General features: G+C 44.3%; 1 protein-coding gene across 1 annotated transcript; it reads right to left on the bottom strand.

Moving 5' to 3' along the window:
- Positions 1-6,629: 6,629 nt before the first annotated feature.
- Positions 6,630-17,445, bottom strand: LOC125629358 (keratin, type II cytoskeletal cochleal-like). The gene is made up of 9 exons (XM_075121417.1): positions 16,984-17,445; positions 15,953-16,161; positions 13,919-13,979; positions 12,782-12,877; positions 11,260-11,424; positions 9,887-10,012; positions 8,848-9,068; positions 7,547-7,581; positions 6,630-7,443 (listed from the first exon to the last, which is right to left on the bottom strand). Exons 1-9 carry the CDS (start codon positions 17,443-17,445, stop codon positions 7,175-7,177), a joined length of 1,644 nt encoding a protein of 547 aa, XP_074977518.1. The 3' UTR covers positions 6,630-7,174.
- Positions 17,446-21,279: the final 3,834 nt, after the last annotated feature.

Genomic DNA, 21,279 nt, shown 5'->3' with positions numbered 1-21,279 from the left:
ACTGACTAGGGGAGGCAGTGTGATGTAGTGGATGGAGCACTAGACTGGGACTCAGGAGACACATGTGTTATTATTGGCTCTAACACTGGCCAGCTGGCAAGTCACTTCACCTCAGCGAATCTCAGTTTCTTCATCTGCAAACTATGGATCTTGATATGCAACTCTTTTGTAAAGCACTCTGAGATGGATAGATAAAAGCGGCTATATAAGAACTAGGCACGGTTATTCTCAAACTAAACTATAGCCCTGAGAGTGATATAAAAGATGGTAAATGATATTTTTTTTAAAAGCTTGAAATCTAAATGAAACATTTTGGTTCCAGCCAACTGAGACAGACCCCACACAGGGTTTCTCCCCGACTTTTTGATTCACCAAAAGGTTTGAAAAAATTTGTTATTGAGTCAAAACGCTTCGCCCCTGCCCCAATTTTTCAGAATTGCCACTGAACTGAAAAATCGGTCATTCCCCCAGCTCTAATAGAGAGCAGCTTTCCCATGTGCACGTTAACTACTCAGTATAGGCCTGATCCGGAGAGATGATGAGTTCTTGTTTTTGCGTGCCTGGCTGAAAGTTGTAGGCGTTCAGTTGCTGAAAACACACCGACCAGCCAACCAAAAACCAAAACAAAAATTGCATACTGGGTGTTTTTAGTTTTTTTGACAAACTCCTGAAATAAGTTTTGTAGAAAAATGTTGGCAAAAACGGAGAAAACGTTTTTGTCGAAACTTTTTGCAAGAGATGGAAAAAAACTTTGTTGTACGCAACAGCGGTCGCGCAACTTCCTGTGTCTGGGTGCACTGCATGTTCCTGCTTCCTCCTGTGGCGAGCAAGATGCTGGAAAGGGGCCAAAAAGGAGGTGGGACCAGACCCATCCACACACGGCTGGACAACTCTGCAGAGCAATCTACTTATCCTTAAAGATTGTTCACTCCCCATGGGGAGGAGGCAATTCCAGGAGAGACAATGCCTGAAATACACTCCGCCACCCAGTGCTTCTTCTGGGGCAGTGTGACTGTAGGCAGGGGTGTGGCATAAGAGACCCAGTCTAGCCCAGAAAATGAGAAACTGCTCCCTTTGCAGGCCATGGGAGCAGGGCAAGGCTGATACATTCCTGACACTGGCAAGGGCCTGTTCTCAGGTGGCTTATTGGTGGATTACGGTTCAGAGAGATGTAGGGTGCACAAAGACCTAGCTTTAGACGTGACCCTTCCCAAAGTCCCGTTTCTGTAGCTGCCACATGGAAATAATCCAGGGACTCTTCTACCACACACAGCATGGCCCCAAGGCCTTACTGTTCTATAGCCTCATAATTGCTGGATACGGTGGGCATGCTTGGCATGGCGATGTTAATCTGCTTGGCATGGCGATGTTATTATAGCGCTGTGGCACCCGGCCTGCTTCTTTATACCTCTACCAACAAAGCATGAAAAATGCAGAGTTAAATGAGGCTGAGAATTCATAGGAAAGATTCCTCCCATGCGGTGTTTACAATAAGGCTTCATTGTGCGAAATCAGCCTCCAGGTTCTGGTTGACCTGGCCAAATGGCAGGTATCATTTACCAATAGAAAAGTTAAGAATAGATGAACCATTGCCTACGTGAGGCTGCTATTTGAATTTATGAAGTGCCGTCATTGCAGCAAACATCCATTCCGTTCGTGGTTGGAAGAAAAGTGTATCACATGCGAAACAATGGGCAATTTGCAAAACGTTTCCGGTGTGGCTGAATCTGCGTTTTTCACCAGAAAAAAAGTTTTGGTTGAAAATTTTCCCTGAGCTCTACTTAAGATCATAAGAATGGTCATACCGGGTCAGACCAAAGGGCCATCTAGCCCAGTATCCTGTCTTCCAACAGTGGCCAATGCCAGGTGCCCCAGAGTGAATGAACAGAACAGGGAATCATCAAGTGATCCATCCCCTGTCACCCATTCCCAGCTTATGGCAAACAGAGGCTAGGTACACCATCCCTGCCCATCCTGGCAAATAGCCATTGATGGATCTGTCCTCCATGAACTTATCTAGTTCTTTTTTGAACCCTGTTATAGTCTTGGCCTTCACAACCTCCTCTGGCAAAGAGTTCCACGGGTTGACTGTGTGTTGTGTGAAGAAATATTTCCTTTTGTGACTTATCGCCAGGCACAAGCTTATTATTTGTATTATGCGGTGTTGCCAACCCAAAATGTTCAAGGTGTCTGGCTCCCCCAAAACCATTTGATTGGCTTAAAAATCATGAGTTTAAAAATAATAATAAACGTGGGGTTCTTTTTGTTTCCCTGCCGGGTTGTTTGCAACAGTAGGGTGCACTGAGGTCACATTGTCAAGCTTTCCAAGCAACCACGTGGGCTAGAAACTTGATTTTTGCTTTGTTTTTGTTTAAGGAAAAGCCAAGATTCTCATATAATCATTTGATTCTAGGAGTTGGGAGCTTTAAGAAAAAACAAACTATTCCAAGATTCACAATCAAATCTTTAGAACTAGCAACGCTGATTTAAAGGCCCCTGTCCGGATCAGGATTGTATTTTGGTAGGCTTGGTAGAAACACATAATAGGCTATGGGCCTTGCTCTGTAGCACTGATAGCCTAATCAGGCAAGGTGAAGGAAGGGATGCAAAATCACAGAGAAGTGAAGTGTCCAAGATCATACAGCAGGCCAGTGGCAGAGCTGGGAACAGATCGCAGGGGTCCAGACCCAAATCTAGCACTCTATCCACTGGATCACCACTGCCTTTCTGAAGGACATCTATTTTTTTAGCCAGGTGCCTGGTTCTTGCTGTCCCGCTCATTCGCCGCTTTGTTGCCAGGTATAACCTAGACCAGAATAGCAGCTGGGAACTCGAGGGTGCTTATGTGAGGAATAGGCCTCATTCAGGGCACCTGTTGTGCAAAAATGGCACTGGAATTACAAGCATCCAGGTGGGCTGCTGCATGCAGCCAATGTGGAGACCAGGCCTCTCGGCTTCCCCTCTTGCTGCTCCCTTTGCTGGCTTGAAGGAGCAACAGAGCTACAGGGAAGGAGGTGAGGAGACGGTGACTCTTCCTTCCCTAGATTTCTACAGGCTTCTCAGACTCCACCCCACATACCCAGCAGTCCCATCCCCTCCCTGCCCAGACTCCTGCTCATACAGCCTCGTGAAGGGGTCTTGAACATTCCCAAGGGGACACAGCCAACCGCCCTCCCCAGGGAAATCAGCACCCCCCTCAGAGACCCTCCCTTCCTAGGGGACACAACACCCTCTCAGGAACCCTCCCTCCCCAGGGGACACAACACCGCCTTGGGTACCCTCCCTTCCTAGGGGACACAACCTGCTCTCCTCAGGGGACACAACACCCCCTTAGACATCTCATACACCTGACACCCTAGACCCACTCCAGGGACATAATACCCTATCAGACACAGCCAACACCCCCCAGAGGACTCCACCCCCTCAACTCTCCCCCAATAGCCCCCCAACCAACACCCAGGAGACTCAACACCCCTTTGAACACAGCCAGCCACTACTCCCTAAGGGAATCAATACCCCCTCCGGTGTACCTCACACTCCATGGGGGACTCATAACTCTCCTCAGGCACACCCCACACCCTGCCCTGCCCCAGGACACCCAATATTCCTCAAACACACCCAACCCTCTTCAATCCCCCCTTTTTCAGTCATGCCCAACACCTCCCAGGGCAACAAATGCCCCTGGAGGAGCATCTCAAAGCTTGGTAGCCACGTGTAGACTCCGGACAGATAATATACATATCATCTGGAAATAATGTAATACTATTTAGTTTGATTAGCTTTTACTAAGGAGGCTGCCAACCCTGCCTTCAGTCCTGCTACCCTACATTCCCCATGTTCATTTCAGCATGCACTGTAGCCATTCATTATAACCACTAGGGGTCAGACCTTTCCAGCATGAAACAGACCGTCACCACACTCTTGCATGAACTCACGCAGGAAAATGTTAAGAGAGAGGAACACTGTGTCACGTATGGGCAAACACTTTCACAGACTGATCACTCCATAGCTAACCTTTCAGTCCTTGTCCTCAAAGGAAACCTGCACAACATCCTCAAAAGATGAACTTGGGAGCTTAAATTCATAATTTTGCTAGACACGAAAAATCATGATCTTAATACAAAAAGAAAAGGAGGACTTGTGGCACCTTAGAGACTAACCAATTTATTTGAGCATGAGCTTTCGTGAGCTACAGCTCAGCTGTAGCTCACGAAAGCTTATGCTCAAATAAATTGGTTAGTCTCTAAGGTGCCACAAGTCCTCCTTTTCTTTTTGCGAGTACAGACTAACACGGCTGTTACTCTGAAACCTGATCTTAATACAGACATTTACATCTTATTACAACAATCTGTAATCCACTAACCACCTTCCCCCCTTTTTTGTCCTGTGATCGCGGAGGTGTTAATGGGCCACTTCACCTTGACTAGTCCCTTAGAATATGTTAATTATTTATGCTGAATAATCAGTTCCACCTTGTATTTAGCTGTGACACTTTGAGTACCGCTCTGCTTCAGGTACCCTGAGCTCCCGGGCAGCCAGGTCCTTCTCACTCCAAAGCTGGAGTGAGACTGACCCAGTTCCTCCCTGAACCCTTATATCAGGGCCAGCTGTGGCCTGATTGGGTGTGGACACAGTTGTGGCCGCTTCCCCAATCAGCCTACCTTTTCCCCCAGGAGCGGGGTAACTGCCCCCACTACACACAGCCCCCCTCAAAATCCCCACCCTGGAGGGGGGACTCCTCCCTTGGGCTCCCCGAAGCTGTACCTCCAGGGCAGCCCGCTTCTTTTCTGCCGCCTCCCATCCTTTGGCCATTTCCCGGGGGTTTGTCTCCGCCTTTCGGTGGGCCTGCTCCACTGCCTCCAGCTTCGCACGCAGGTCAGCATCCCCCAGACCCTCCACCTTTAGGGTCTGGGTCCATTTTGTGGTCTGCTCCATGACCACCCGGGTCCCGGCCTCTTGCTGGGCCCACTCTGTCCCAGTTCCCTTGTCTGAGACCTGCCCGGTGATGGTCTGGGTCCCGAACTCCCGCTGGGTCCCCTCCGTCCCCGTCGCTGCCTCCACCCCCTCCCGGTGGTGGCCTGACGGCCGATGTGCCATTATCACTGCGGCATCGACCCTGTTCATTTTTGACCCTTCCAGGCCCCCAGGCACCTCCTTCTGCGGCCCCTCTCTTCCCATGAGAGGGCTGTGCCTCTTAATGTGGCCTGGTTCATGGCAGCCCCAACAGGCTCCCCGCCTCTTCGCTGCCTTGGGCCTCTTGTGGTCTTCCTTGAGTCCAGCTTTCTCGCCGGGACTGACCGGGACCCTCCACCTCGAGCTTTGACAAAAGCGGTCTTGACTCTGCCCCAACATATCGTGTTCATCTAGGTGTCTGACAGTTCTGTTCTTTGCTATCGTTTCAACCAATTTGCCTGGTACTGAAGTTAGGCGCACTGGCCTGTAATTGCCAGATCGCCTGTGGACAGACTATGGTGTGCCCTGCAGTGACTCTTTCCCACCACTGCGGGGGGCGGGGGGGATTGCTGTGAATCTGGCACTGGGGCATTTCCAGTGCTCCCCCTGCTGGTTCCTAGCCAGTAGGGAACTCCTAGCAGAAGAGGTATCGGCCAGAGCTGCAGGCGTTGAGACCTTGCTGGCAGGGACGCGAGGGGGCAGGATGGAGGGCTCCAGGGGTGACTGACTGAGGTGGTGCAATGAGGGACGCTGGGACTCCTTTGCCTGCCGGCCTGCCTCCCCTTTAGTGCCTGTTCCCTTAATTTTATTTCCCCATCATCTTCCCCTTGTCCCTTTCAGAACTGGGGGAACAGGAGTCCAATGGGAGTCCCACTCTCCCCAGCCAACTTCCCTAGGCCCCTTCAACCTGTTCTCCCTGGAACTCTTGCCCCCCTCCCTTGTCTTGAGCGCCCCTCCTCCCTTGAACACCCGTCGCCTTTGGGGACCCCCGCCACACTTGGGGGACTGGCAGGCCACTGCACTGCAATTTGGCTCAGCCTTTGCCTTCTTGGATACGCCATGTGTGTGCAGAAACAAGGTCACTGGGACATGTCACAGTAAGTCAATTACTACAACTGCCTGTATTTCAAGTATTCTCGTATTTCATTAGTTGCTGATCTCTAGGAATGTGATCAGCACATGGGATGGAGGTTGCCAGAGGCCATTTGCTTGGATAAAAATGGGGGATGATGGTGAAATATTTGAGAGTCCCTCTCTTAGAACAACTGTATTTATCATTTTTATTCACTGCTGTGTACTGGATCCAGTTTCACATTTGCTGTCTCTGGTTGATTTTATTGTTCATGATCTATCTATCTATCTTTGTAGGGATCTCTCTGCATTTATCTGGCACTTCTCAAGGTGCTATCAATGTGCTTCTCAGCACCTGATGGGTTTTCCATCTTTTCTTACCGCTATTAGAAGATTACCCGTACATTTTCGAAAGGCCAGTGAGTTCTGGGAGCAATTCACTCGTTAGAACTGAATTTTTTTTAAGTGTCTCGATAAGGAGACGTGCCTTGTTGCCTAATTAAAACTTCAAAACTGGAAATCACCCGACTGCAAGTGTTGATCTGCTATGTCAGTTTATTGGAAAAATGGAATAAAACAAAGAAAAATGGAACAAAACAGGCATGGTGGCAGGAAATTATGAACAAGATACTATCTGCACATCAGTGGTTTGCTCTTTGCAAATCATCGTGTCGTGGTGAACTGGTGCAGTTAGCTAATAATATGGAATACACTGTAGGAGCTGCAAAATGATAGATCTTCATTTTCGTATTTGGTTCATACTCGTTTGAGGAAAGGCATTGAACAGTGAGACTCTGAATTTCCCTCTATCACTGAGACCTCCTTTTGAGCCACATATCTTCACAAATGATTCGATTCCTTAGTACATACAGCGCCCTAACAATATACCCTAATCACATGGTGTTATAATGCCAGACAAGCTAGACCTCAGTAACCCAGGAGGAAAAGGAAAATTTCAGAAGAGCAGCTTTGTAAAACTAAAGGTCAGGCAGCTGCCTCGTAACAGTAGCTACTCCAGAAATTAAAGATGCTTCATGTAGCAAGCAATGTAGAATGGGCTGTAATCTTTAAAATCCCCTAATGACGTTAGTGCTGGTAGCAGGTATTGCTGTCACTAGGCAGTGAAGGGAGGACTTTCTAAAGTTCTCCTTTAATATTTTGTTCTGTAGGAGCTGGTAGTTGATACGCATTTGACATTAGAACTCCTTCCGCTGCTAGTGCTGTACCCGCCGGTAGGACTGCACGGTGCACATACGTCTCCCAAGTTTGTGACGATGCTTCTTCCACTTCTAGCGTCGCATAGACCTCCGCTGCTAAGAACACCTCCCGTTTTGAGTAGCGTTCTGCTGCTGGAAGAATAGTTGCCTCCGAAGCAGGGGTCGCCGTCACACACAACCCCCCCTTGGGATCTGCACACAGCTGCAAATAAAAAAAGCAAGTGATTGCAGCTCAGGTTATGACTTTTGCTGTAAAAGATGAATCACATAGGACTTCTAAGAAGGAGAACACTCCTGGTACTTACAAATATTGACAGGGCAGACACCTTCTCCACACAACCTATTAGAAGGGGAAAATGAAGAAAGGTTTAAAATGTAAGAAACAGGGTTTGCCAGAAGCTGGGAATTGGGCGACAGGGGATGGATCACTTGATGATGACCTGTTCTGTTCATTCCCTCTGAAGCACGTGACACTGGCCACTGTCAGAAGACAGGATACTGGGCTAGATGGACCTTTGGTCTGACCCAGTCTAGCCATTCTTATGTTCTTATGTTTTAGCTACCTGCTTATTATCATTACCTATATAATTAATTAGCTGTAAGCCTTGAGATCAGGTGATGTTCGCAGCAGACTCAGACTGTGGTTTGGAAATATGTGATTTGACTGTCCAATACACACAAACATTGTTAATTTTTTTTCCGATAGGCCCCGATCCTGCACATGGGCAGTACTTACTCATTCCAGTAGACCTATTGGGTAAATTTATCAAAAGTGCATAGGTGCATTGGGCTCCTAAGTGCTATTAAGGTGACCAGAGAGCAAGTGTGAAAAATCAGGGCAGGGGATCATGGGTAATAGGCGCCTATATAAGAAAAACCCACAAATATCGGGAGAGTGCCTATAAAATTGGGACATCTGGTCACCCTAAGTGCTATCGACTTCAAAAGGGATTTAATATCGTAAGTAGAGCTGTGCAAATAACTGATTTTCTGAGACAATGACCGAACTGAAGAAACAAAAATATTTTGGGTCTACCTGAAACAAAATTTTTCAGAGTACCAAAAAATATATATATATATCAGGGGAAAAAATCCTTTTAGGTTGAACAAAATGTCTCATTCATCTTTAGTTTCATTTGTCTTGTTCTGTTCTAATTTTTTTAAAGTTTGTTTTAATGAAAGTGAACTAAATTTTGAAGTGAAAAGTCATTTCAGATGGAAAAAAAAATCAAACCCTTTCGTTTAAAAGGAACCAAAATGAGACTTTTTATTTTTGGTCCATGGGGATTTTTTAAGTGTAATAATTCAGTGAATTCAGCAATAATTGGGTGAATTCAGCATGAATTCATAAAATGCTTCAATTGACCTGCATCTGCATTTTTTCATTGTAAAAACGTTTCAGCTGAATTTCACTCAGCTTTACTTCTACATCAGTTATGTGCTTCTGATAATTTCCCCCGCTGTTTGCAATGAGCTGACTTGCAAGTACATGGACTATAACTTGAAGAAAGGGTTGCAGGATTGGACCCTCTGTTTTGATGGGCATTTTAAATTAATCGTTATTCTTCCCTGAGCAGTGATTTGCAGAATTGTGCTATGAACCCACCTGCTCTCCTCTCCTTCCAGCAGCTTCCTGTAGGTGGCGATCTCGATATCCAAGGCCAGCTTGACGTTCATCAGCTCCTGGTACTCCCGCAGCTGGCAAGCCAGGTCCTGCTTGGCTTTTGTTAGTGCAGCCTCCAGGTCAGCCAGTTTACACTTGGCATCTTTGAGAGCCATCTCTCCCTGCTCCTCGGCTTCTGCTATGGCTCCTTCCAGTTTGCATCGCTGCAGAGGCAGGAGATAAATGCACTCCGTGTGACTCACTTTAAGAGACTCTTTTTCTGATAGCCTCTCATTTGTTATAAATTGAATGCTCACATTTTGGATTCGGTCTGAAAAACTGATCAGGCTGAGGTATGCTCCTTGGAGTAAATTCACGACCACTTTGCCATCTGAGGGATGGAGGATGCCTTCCCATTGAGGTACCCAGCACACAGACTGGGGCACTGAGTCCCTAGATTTAGATCTTACAGACTAGCTGCCATGACATGGGCCTCTGGTGACAGACCAGCTATTCTAGTTATCTTGTTTTGCTTTATAAACGGCTTACCAGAGATAGGGCCACTGGTTGAGAGTTTCAAAGCTGACTAGAAGATTTAGGCACACAACTCACTAATTTGAATGGGCTTTGAAAAACCCAACCATTGATTCTGCTAGTTTCTTTCTTTCTTTCTTTCTTTCTTTCTTTCTTTCGAGTTGGTTATACATCCAAAACTGTTAACTCTTTTTGCTTAACTTTAGACTTCTGCTGAGTGTGTCACCTTCACAATACAGGCCTCTACCACTTGAGTTAAGGAGTAACTCTGTTAGCTGGTAGCAGTAGTAAACTATTACCCTTTCATGGCTTGGTCACTAGTCTAGGCACCAGCAGTTCTTCAGAACGGTCAAGGGGTGCAACCTAATTTTTAATTAAGATTTTTTTTTACTGCTGAGCTGTTATAATGGGACAGTTTTTAGTTATCACGTAGCACTGGATCCTATACATAGCATTTGTGTGTTGTTATTGATACATTATACACACTATGCCAGTGTGTCACACTCACCTGGGCTTTAACATTTTCAAGTTCTCCATGCAGTCTCTGAATCACCCGGTTCAGCTCCATAATCTCGTTCCTTGTGCTGTGCAGGTTGTCGCAGTGTTTGCTAGCGGTTACCTTCAGCTCCTCATACTTAGGTGAGAGAGAAGATGCAATTATAATAAACAGACCAGTTACAAAGTACCAAAAGCTGCAGTGTAACTATGATGAGCTACTCATGGGTCACTGGCAGAGTTTGAATGCTATATCTTGAGCACTAAAGCACAGATCTCTACTACTTGAGCTGAAAGAGGAGCTCCTTAAGAGGTCAGCTGTAGGAGACTATTGTCCTCTATGTGGGTAATGGCTGAAGGTGCAACACAGATTGTGAAAACATGTTTCATAGCATTCTTGTCTAGCCAAGACTGGCCTATGGAGCAGGCACTGGGCTGGGCCTCAGAAAAACAGGGTTCAATTTTTGGCTCTGCCACTGCTTTGGGTGACCTTGGGCAAGTCCCTTCCTTCTCTGTGCCTTTATTTCCCCATCTGTCAAATGGGGTAATGCTACTGACCCCTTTTGTAAAACACTTTGAGATATATCAAAGAAAATGATATGCTATAGAAGAAGTTGGTATTATTAACATGCATGTCACATGCATCGTCACATGCATCCCACAAAGTGGGTATTCACCCACGAAAGCTTATGCTCCAATACCTCTGTTAGTCAATAAGGTGCCAAAGGACTCTTTGCTGCTTTTATTATTATTATTATTATTTATTATTATTATTAAGAGAAGGAACCCGAGTTTTAAAAAGTGCCTTAAATCTGAATGGGAAGATATAACATTTCCGTAAAACCAGATCCTCTGCAGAAATAAACTGGTGTAACTCCAGTGAAGTTAAGTGTGAACAGCTGAGGATATAGCCTATATCTTGATAATTTTTCACTGAGACTAAATCCTAACACAGTTTTGGGAGATTTCATACACTGTGGGCAGGTTTACACTACAGCCAGGATCAACGTTTTGAGATCGATCCACCGGGGTCGATTTAGTGGGTCTAGTGAAGACCCGCCCAATCGACAGCAGATCGCTCTCCAGTCGACCCCTGTACTCCACCCCTGACGAGAAGAGTAAGGTAAGTCGACGGGAGAAACTCCTGCTGTGTGGACCCCGCGGTAACTCGACCTAAGGTACGTCGACTCCAACTATGTTATTCACGTAGCTGGAGTTGCGTAGCGTAGGTCGACTTAACACAGTAGTGTAGACATAGCCTGTCTGTCATGTCATGCATCTCTTGAATTACGGAAAGTGTCCTGTCTGTATGCGCTCTCATTCATGTGGATTGAACTATTCCTTTGATGAGATCAGTGTCAGAGCCATCCATAATCTCTTTCTCACCTTGCACTGGTACCAGGACTCTGCCTCAGCTCGGCTCCTGTTGGCGATGTCCTCGTACTGAGCTTTGACATCAGCGATGATGTCATCCATGTTCAGTCCTCGGCTGTTGTCCATTTGCACAATAATGGAGGTGTCCAAAATGGACGCTTGGAGGTAAGCAATTTCCTGCAGGAGACATTACATTCATCAGTCATTTGCTTCTAGGTGCTTTCCTGGCTTTGGTCCTCTGTTCACAGGTAACAAGATACTTCCTACATATTTTGCAGATTCACATTTAATCCAAAATGGAGGAGAGGGATTTTTGATTTGAATGCACCTGGTTTTCAGTTAAATGTGTCCATTAATCTCTCTTTCCAGCAAGGTTGGTTGAGGCCATGTCTATACGGTGGGTGCTACAGCACTGTAGCTATGTCCCTGTAAGCCCATAATGTAAGTCTGTGCGTCACTGTAGGAACTCCTCTGGCTGGTGTGATGGGAGCTAGGTTGGTGGAAGTTTTCTTCTGCACCAGGCTGTGGTGGCAGGGGTCTGGATTTTCACATCCCTGAACACTGTAGCTATGGCAACCCAAATTTTAAAGCATAGACCAGGCCTGAGGCAGACATCTTCGTCTTTCACAAAGAAGGAGCCCTCTGAAATCAGTAGAGCTAAGCTGGTGTCAGCACAGAGCAAGTGAAAGAAAAAACTGGCCCTAAGGGCTTAGCAGTGGAAAGAGGCCTTAAACCAAGTGCAAATGTCGCCCCACGGTAAATTACTGTCAGGCCCCTTTACACTGCCAGAGTGGTGTAAGAAAGGTGTAAGAAAGACCAGAGTGTAAATGAAAATCAGGCCTTAAGGCCCTGATCTTCAAAGGTAGCTAGGCACCTAATTCCCATTGATTTCAATCAGAGTTAGGCACCAAAATACCTTTGAGGATCTGGGCCTGTGGGTCTTACCGAGGATCGCGCCATGGAACTAGTCCCTTCGGCTCGATATAGATTCATCTGACTAACAGGGCCAGATCCTCCTCTGAGGTAAATGGGCACATTCAAATGTGCCCATTTACACCAACCAGGCCTTTGTCTCTTTCCTTCCTCTAACAGATCATCTGCCACCAGGCGTTATTATTCGCTTCAGGTAGGGGTTTTAAAAAGGATTTCCAAATTTCAATTCTCTGCCATTGAAGGGGTCTCAGGCACTGGTGCATCTTGGTCCCTGCTGTCCCCTGCTTGTGGCACACAGTAGTTTAGTCTCCTCAGGTCTGTAATACTTTAGCCTTATCCAGATTATTGGGCTCAATACAGGGGAAGCTGGGTAGAGTTTAGTGGCCTGTGTTGCATAGGAGGTCCCACTAGATGACCTGGTGGTCCCTTCTGGCTGCAAACTCTCTGATTCTTAGACTAAAGGAGTCTGGCACCAAACACCTCATGAATTTCGCCAGCGGGAGTTGGGGAGGTTAACTCCCATAAAGCCCTTTGGAAAATACCAGCATTCATTGTATTCTTCTCCTCATAAAAGCCTGACTGGAGTAGGAAATGTAATTACCTCTTCATACACGTGTCTCAGGAAGGTGATCTCATCTATGAGGGATTTCACTTTGACGTCTAGTTCTGCCTTGTTCATGTAAGCGCAGTCCACATCCTGCAGAGAATCAGAAATACAGTGAAAGCACTTCTAATTGATTATAAGACATTTCTGTTAATGCTAGAACAAAATTGGGTTAATAACTTCATCACCTGGATTGTCACTTCTAAGCAGTTTAATTTTTCCATATTATTTCATTCTTTCCATCTTTATAGTTTCACATGCAAAATAATTAATATACAGGAGAAAGGAAGATAAATAGGTCATCTCCATAGACCAGCCTAATGGTCTGTTGTATCAACAGCCAGAAGGACCAAACCAGGGTAAGGCTAGGTGGCTACTGGGAGATTTTAAAAGGCTCAAAGGGCATCTAACTCCCATTGGAGTTTTCAGAATTGCCAATGAATCAACAATTCTGTTATTCATACAAATCTAGTTCTGAGTACTTTGGAAAATCTGGCCCTAAATGTCTCTGATAAGAGGAATTAGAGTTTCCAGGAAGCACGCATCCTCAAAAGTTCTAATGGACAAAGACCACAGGATAATATTTTCAAAACACTTGAGTGGTTTAGAAGCACATGCGTCATTTTCAAAAGTAACTCAGGCACTTAGAAATCTAAATCCTGCTGACTTTCAGTGAGACCAAAGGCTAGATTTACAAATGTATTTAGATACCTGGAGATACAGATAGATGCCTAGTGGGATTTTCAAAAGCATCTAGGTGAGTTTCATGGGAGCAATACCCAAATATCTTTAAAAATATTACTGCCTAAATATTAGTGCCTAAATATCTTTAAAAATATTCGTCTCTAACGTCACATATGCATGTTGGAATTTTTTCACCTCTAACCATCATTTCACAAATTATTATTTCAAGTGGTTAAAATGGCAAAATAAAGTGATTTTTTTTTTTTTACATTTTTCAGGAAAAAGTGGTTGGCATTTCAAATAATTTCAGCCTGTTCTATTTATGTAAGTATGAACTTTGCATTATTTTTCCTTCAGATGAGTTTAAAATCACTATATCCCATCAGCATTCTATTAACATCTGGGCAGCAGGTGTTTGATAAGGTTGTAGCCTATCTGCGCGTTGCTCACCTTCTTAAGTACTACAAACTCGTTCTCGGCACAGGTTCGACGATTGCATTCCTCTTCATACCTGATGGGGAATAGACGATTATTTTTTGTTTAACTATTCAGCTGAGAAAAAAATATGGATCTCACACACACTCCCCTGCCAAGGAACAAAAATTGTGGTGCATTTTGGAATTCCAGAACAACTGTACACTCAGTCAGTTGATGTACCATATGTTGTATGTGCCTTATGTTATATGTTTTCAGAATTTGATATTTTTGTCATTTCAACAGAGAATGTTGACATTTATTTGAGGATATTTTGAAATTTGTATTGACTTAAATATTCACAATTGTGCACCATTCTAGGTTTTAAGCAGTTTTTTTTATTGTTATCTATTTACATTTTCATAGTTGCAGGAAATTATGCGGGGGGCTCAGAGAATGGGGCGGGGGTCAGACAGAAATTATTTAATGACAGTAGATGTTGTGGTTCAAAACCGTAAAGATTTATAATCACTAGAAAGAAATTGTCACCATCACAAATCAAAAGGCACAAAATAAATATAATTAAATCAACCTCTAATGAGGTCTCAAGCAGCATTTCTCTTACTTTGCCAACCTGTAAATCGAGGGGAATATTTTTTCATCTGTTCGTGTGTTTATGGTGAAATTGACATTTACTGACGTTTACTCATAAAAATCTAATCCTTCCAAGCCTGGTTGTACGTATTCACATTCACAGTATCTGCCAAGAGCTCTACTTAACTAAAATGTTGTAAAGTTCTCTTCAAGCAGATTATTTAATGAATAGTGTAAACCCATAACTGGTGTAATGTATAGCTCTCCCAAAGTGATAATGTCCTAGTATATTATTATTTATTACTTATATCCCAGTAGCACCCAGCAGGCCCATGGAGAAAGATTACATTGTACCAGGAGCTGTAGTATGGTTGCCAACCTCCCAGGATTGTCCTGGAGTCTTCAGGAATTGAAGATTAATCTTTAATTAAAGATTATGTCATGTGATGAAACCTCCAGGAATATGTCCAACCAAAATTGGCAACCCTATGCTGTAGCTATAGTATATTTGTGGAATAAATAACACATTTACAAACTTGGCTGCCTAGAGGTAGCACCCAAGGCCAAGATCAGTAGTGATGAGGGATAGATAATAAAACAGAGAATATCATAATGCCAATATATAAATCCATGGTATTCCCACACCTTGAATACTGTGTTCTGTTCTGGTTGCCAGTTCTCAAAAAAGATATATTAAAATTGGAAAAAGTATGGAGAAGAGCAACAAAAATGATTAGGGGTATGGAACAGCTTCTATATGAGGAGGGACTAAAAGGACTGGGACTTTTTAGCTTACTAAGTGGGGTTATGAAGAGGTGTATAAAATCATGAATGGTGAGGAGAAAGTGAATAAGGAGGAGTTATTTACCCCTTCCCATAACACAAGAACCTATGGTCACCCAGTGAAATTAATAGGCAAACAAAAACAAACAAAAGGAAGTACTTCCTCACACAGTCAACCTGTGGAACTCATTGCCAGGGGATGTTGTGAACGCCAAAAGTATAACAGAGTTCAAAAAAGAATTAGCTAAGTTGACGGAGGATAGGTCCATCAACGGCTATTAACCAAGATGGTCAGGGACACAACCCCATGCTCTGAGTGTCCCTAAACCTCTGACTGCCAGGAGCTGGCACTGGATGATGGAATGGATCACTCAATAATTACCCTGGTCTGTTCTTTCCCTCTGAAGCATCTGGTACCAGCCACTGTTGGAAGACAGGATACTGGGCTAGATGGACCATTGGTTTGACCAAGTGTGGCCGTTCTGATGTTCTTATGATTTTTGAGCACTCAGCATCTTTGAAAAGCCGGGCAGTTATTTAGTTAGTCAAGATATATCTGAAACTGCCTACCTATAATTAGAAGCTTCTCCACCCTCTTGAATAGTGGTGAGTCAACAATGCATGCAGCTATGTACATGTTTGGAGACATTTTGTTTAACAACCTATTATTAAACTGCATCTTTTCACACTTACTTTCTCTTGTAATCCTCCAAAATGTCCTGCATGTTGTTCAGTTCTGTCTCCAGATTAGCTCGGTCGCATCCCAGGTTCTCCAGCTGCCTCTTCAAGTTACTGATATAAGCTTCAAACATGGGCTCCATGTTATTCCGGTAGAGTTTTTGTTCCCGCAAAAGGCTCCATTTGGTCTCCAGCACCTTGTTCTCCTGCTCCAGGAATCGGACCTGAATCCCAACAGGAAGAAAGTTCACTTTTGAAGCTTTCAAAACGTATCAATGCATTAGACTCGTAACAAATAGGAGCAATAGTTCAAACAAGGAATTAATTCAGGGAAGTCCTATGGCTTGGATTGTACAGAGGTCAGGCTAGATGATCACAGTGGTCCCTTCTGGCTTTATAATCTATGAAATCTCTACTGCCAGAAGGGATTCCCCAGAATCGGCAAAATTAGAAACAAAAGACACAAGTCATGCATGTATTTTCAGAAGAATGGAGATAACAGAAATGTAAAATTCTGAGCTCATCTCTTTATAATGAGGTTATTCAGAAACATACTGGTATACATGAGAAAAGGATCAATCAGTTACAGAGAAAGCGAAGCGTTCCTCTGGTTTATACTATTTATGGTTGAAACAGTGCAGATCCTAGACAGTCTCTCACACCCATGTAAATCAGAAGTAACTCCACTGAAATCAGCACTTATGCTGGCGTGGGAGGAAAACAAGGAGCTCTCTGAATATAACATTAGAAACTTGGAGCCTGATTCTCATTTACATTAAAACCACTTTACCCCACTATGATAGTGTATTTATACCCCCCATTAAGGCCCTTTTGCACTGCTGGAGTGCCATAAAGTGGCCTTAGGGTGAATGAGAATCAGACCTTCACTGTAATTTTAGGCTATTTGGGAACTCCAAATCCCCTAGACATTTTGAACCTCTAAAAACTATAGAAAATCTCAGGCTTCATCTCTGAAGTGTCTGTGCGAGTTGTGTCTGACATTCCCATGGCGAACCGCTAGTGAAGATTGCGATCGCCCATCTCACCTGGTCAATGAAAGAAGCAAATTTGTTGTTGAGGCACTTGATCTGCTCCTTCTCCTGGTATTTCACCGACTGAACATTGGGGTCGATCTCCAGGTTGAGAGGTTGGAGCAGGAGCGGGTTGACTTGGACATTTGTGATAGTGGGTGGACAAGGCCCACCGATCCCACCCACTCTGTAGCCAAAGCCAGCACTGCCGTAGCCATATGCAAGATCAGCATTCCCATACCCATATCTTGCAGAATGACAGCTACCAACAGCCATTCTGGGTTTGCCAGAGGCTACGCCGCTGAGACTTCTGCTGCCAAAGTATCCTAGCCCTCTATAGCCCACGCCACCGCCTCCCCGAGATGAGACAGTGCTGAAACTGTATTGCTTCATGCTTCTTGGTATGAGAGCCGAGCAAGAACTGAAATTCCGGACACCACCGCCTCCAGAGCTAATGTGATAGGATCGGCAAGACATTGTAGCTGGTTAGAGGAGGAATGAAGGCAGATGGCGAAGTTAAGAAATGCTTGAGCAGGGCAGCAGAGTGAAAAGTAGCCAAGCGTGGATCCCTCTGAAATCAGAACTGATGCTTTCACCTTTTTATCTGTTAGGAGAATGGGCCTTGGCTGGATAATCATGAGGTTTATGAGCTTGGGGTGTTAGCCCCACTGCACATTTTGCTGAGCAGCAACTTGAGCTATACTTAAACACATCTATCATAAGTTATAGGAGACGGTCTAGTTTCATTGCAGGGAATCCCAGCTCTATAAAAACTGTGCTTGTAAACTCCCTTAAAACTCCCTTTTTTTATAATAGGGATTAAAGAGAAGCAAAAACCATCTTTTGATGGGCTTAGCATACAGCGAATTAGGAAAGGAGTAATTGTCTTGTGGGAAAAAAAGTATCTTGTTTATTAAGTTGCCCGCACAGGCTTGGGAACACTCTGGTGATTTGATCATATGGTCCGATTCTGATCTCAATTAGATGAGAGTAAATCTGGTGTAACTCCACCAGTAGGCCCGATTGTCCTCTCCTTTGCGCTGGTTTTATACAGCTGTAACTCCCTTGGAATCTGTGGAGCTGTTCACCGTTTACATTAGTATAAGAGAGCAAATTCAGGCCCAGAGGGAATACACCAGGGTAAACCTGGGGTGTGTGAGAGGAGAATTGGGTCCATAATTTGCTTTCTCGTGGATTTCTTTAAACAAACCTTTGTAACATTAATGTTGAATCATCCTTGTGCTTGGGATGGCTTGTCTGCACTGAGATCTGAATTTAAGAGCGTGAGAGAACAAGAAAGTTTGGTCAAGTCTTCACAAGTAAAATGGACAGATCTTTTTGTGTTGGGTCTTTGTTTCAGTATCGACTGTGCTGGATTATCAGCAGGTGAAAAATCTCCATTGACTTCAGTGATTCACACCTGCTGAGGATCTGGCCATGAAGTCTCAGGCTTTTATGTATCTGCAGCTGCTGGTTCAACCCTGGCCTGATTCTTCTGACATTCACAGGAGGTCTCAATTATTAGCAGGCAGGGTCACAGTTTTGACTCCTGAAACTGACGTGCACAAACTAGGGAACTGTTCCACACCTTCCTACTCAGCACCTTTGCTGGCTGAGGTTGAATGGGAGGTACATGTGATTAACACCTCTGGTGATTTAGCCCAACAGGAATTGTGAGAGCTCAGCATCTCTCAGGTTTGGACCCAAGATACTGAGAAACATCTGAGACACGTATTAGTCTGTTGGCATCTGCTGTAAAACTAAAGACATGAAATTAACTTTCTTTCTTTCTTTCTTTCTTTCTTTCTTTCTTTCTTTCTTTCTTTCTTTCTTTCAGGTTTATAACTGTAGACATGGAAAGAGCTCAGGCTAATCAGCTTGTGTGAACCAGCCTTGTTCAAGTCTGCTGAACCAACACAAACTTGTGAGCTCTGTTCTTAGCAGACTTGGCAGCATGATGGCACGCTAGGATGCCACCCGTCAGCATGAGTTTGCCCATCTTGGCCTGAAGCTCCATTGGCTAGTGAGGATAGGGACAGAAATTTGGTCCCACCTCCGTTCTCCCCTTGCCTACCCCTTATGGGGGCGTTAGCAGGGAGCAGTCCCTGTGCTCAGGTACAGGAGCTGTGTCTGGAAGCTGTGCGATGGGTGGTGTGGAAGCCTCCTTGTTCCACATGGTGTACCCATGCAGTGATAAAGCACAGGCTGACACAGAGTACAGATCTCCGGATTTGAGCCTTAAAGAGGAAAATGTTATGTGGACTTTACCTCTCAACACAAGCTATAGAGCTGGGATTTAGGGGTCAGATCTAGAGTCATGTTTTCCCAATGTTGGGAGGTTTTCCAATTTGCTCTGTTCAGTGGTAAAGTTTGGAAACTAGATTGAATCTCTCCAAAGTGATAAAATGTTCCAGATCCTGGGCTCTGGAGACAATATTGAAATGTTCCATTTTGACATTTACAAAGGGACATGTTTTGATTTTTTAGTTTTTAAGTGACTTTCGCATTTTGAAATTTAAAACTTTTTGCACTCTGTATTATGATATAAAATTAAAACGCGGAAACCTTTTGATCGATCCAGGGTTTTCCCCCACAATTTTGCTTTAGTGGCAAATTTAGAAATGTTCCAGTTTCATTCCTAATTGAATCAAAAACAAATTTTGAAATCTCGAAATTCTCCCTGAAATGGAATTTCCATCCTCTGCTCAGCTCTAATTAATTATTTTCAGATCAGTCCATGTGGGACATAGGAACAAGAGATCAGGCTTCTTTTGTCTCACTTATACAGTGTTTAAAATGGGCCCCCAATATTTTCATTCCCCCCCTTTTTCCCCAGTCAGGGGCTGGGCGGCAGGGAGGGCTGGGGGTTCTGCAACTGTTTTCTCTCGCTTCATCCCTATTTCTTTCTTATTTGTCATTTCCCCACATTGCTCCTGCTTCCTTCCATTTTTCTTGTGTGCTCTCATTTCCTCTCTTTCACAAATGAGTGAACCCAAATAGGGACCATCTACATAGACATTTATATCAAGGCAGGGATCGTGTTGTCACACCATAGTCCCCAGACCACACTGTACATCGTTTGATTTTGCTCTCTGTGTTAACCACACAACTCACGTTTCGCATTTGTGTACAGGTAGCGAGTCCTGCTACTGAACTCACTAATGTAAATCAGGAGTAACTCCAGTGAAGTCATAGCCCATTTACACGTATGTGAACCAAGAGTGACTCCATGAAAGTCAGTGGAGTGACACTGATACATGACACCGATTTGCCTCAGGAATAACTCTGTTGAAGTCAATGGAGATAGACTGGTGTAAAACTAATGTGAGATCAGAATCAGGACCTTCATTGCTGCAGCTGGGATTTTAGGGACTCCTGCAGGACCCCTTCCTCTTCTGCTAGAAGGCAAACTATTGAAGGAGTCCTTCTGGGTAATTAACTCTTATGCAGATCAGAACATTCATGAAGCTGAACACAGCCAGGGAGCAAAGATGATCATCACTAAAAGTGCTCAATGTGAATTTAATGGCACGTTAAAAAAAAATCGAAAAGAAAAAAGCAAACAGCTGCGTGGCCTTGAATTGAGAAGTAGACAAGGCAGCATATGCAGAGAGGGAAAATTCCCACCAAATATTTTAAATGCTACCTTCGACTTAACTCTGTCTCTCAGACTGCAATAACTAGGAGGAAAATATGGGAAGTAATGAATAATTCCATCTGTGCATAGGGCCAGTCTTATAAAACGTGTTATAAAGTTAGGCTTTTGAGTAAATTGCATAACAGACCATAAGGCCACATTGCAGACAGATAGGTTGATTGCAGTTTACTGAAGAAGTTTCATGAAATCAGGATACTTCAACACAAGCATAAAGTAATAGGAACTGTGGTAATGGGAATCGTGGTACATAAAAGCTCGGAACCTCCCCCCCCCTCGGCCCCCCCAGATAAAAACACAAGCGAAGAACACAGGCAATGAGATACAGACATTTTTTACATGTGATACGGCTCGTAACGGTCATCAAAGCATAATGTTCACCCTTTCGTTTCTGTGTATTTGTTACTGTGCACATATAAGCCATAGATCTTGTGTTATCTCTACTTCATGTTCATGCTCTCCTGGCTGACAGAGAGGAGCTTGGTTCAATTGTGAGGTTTGCACAGGATCTAGAAACCTGTGGCTATGTGGGTGCTAATGCCCCATTGGATATAGGCGTGAGTTACGAGGGTCTGAGTAGCGAATCCACTGACTATTAAGCAAGCGGTAGTCTAGTATAGAAGACGAACCAGTGGCAACGAAGACTATATTATATG

The sequence above is a fragment of the Caretta caretta genome, chromosome 20, assembly GCF_965140235.1.
Source record: "Caretta caretta isolate rCarCar2 chromosome 20, rCarCar1.hap1, whole genome shotgun sequence".
Classification (NCBI taxonomy): domain Eukaryota; kingdom Metazoa; phylum Chordata; order Testudines; family Cheloniidae; genus Caretta; species Caretta caretta.
This window is presented reverse-complemented; position numbering and strand designations above follow the sequence as displayed.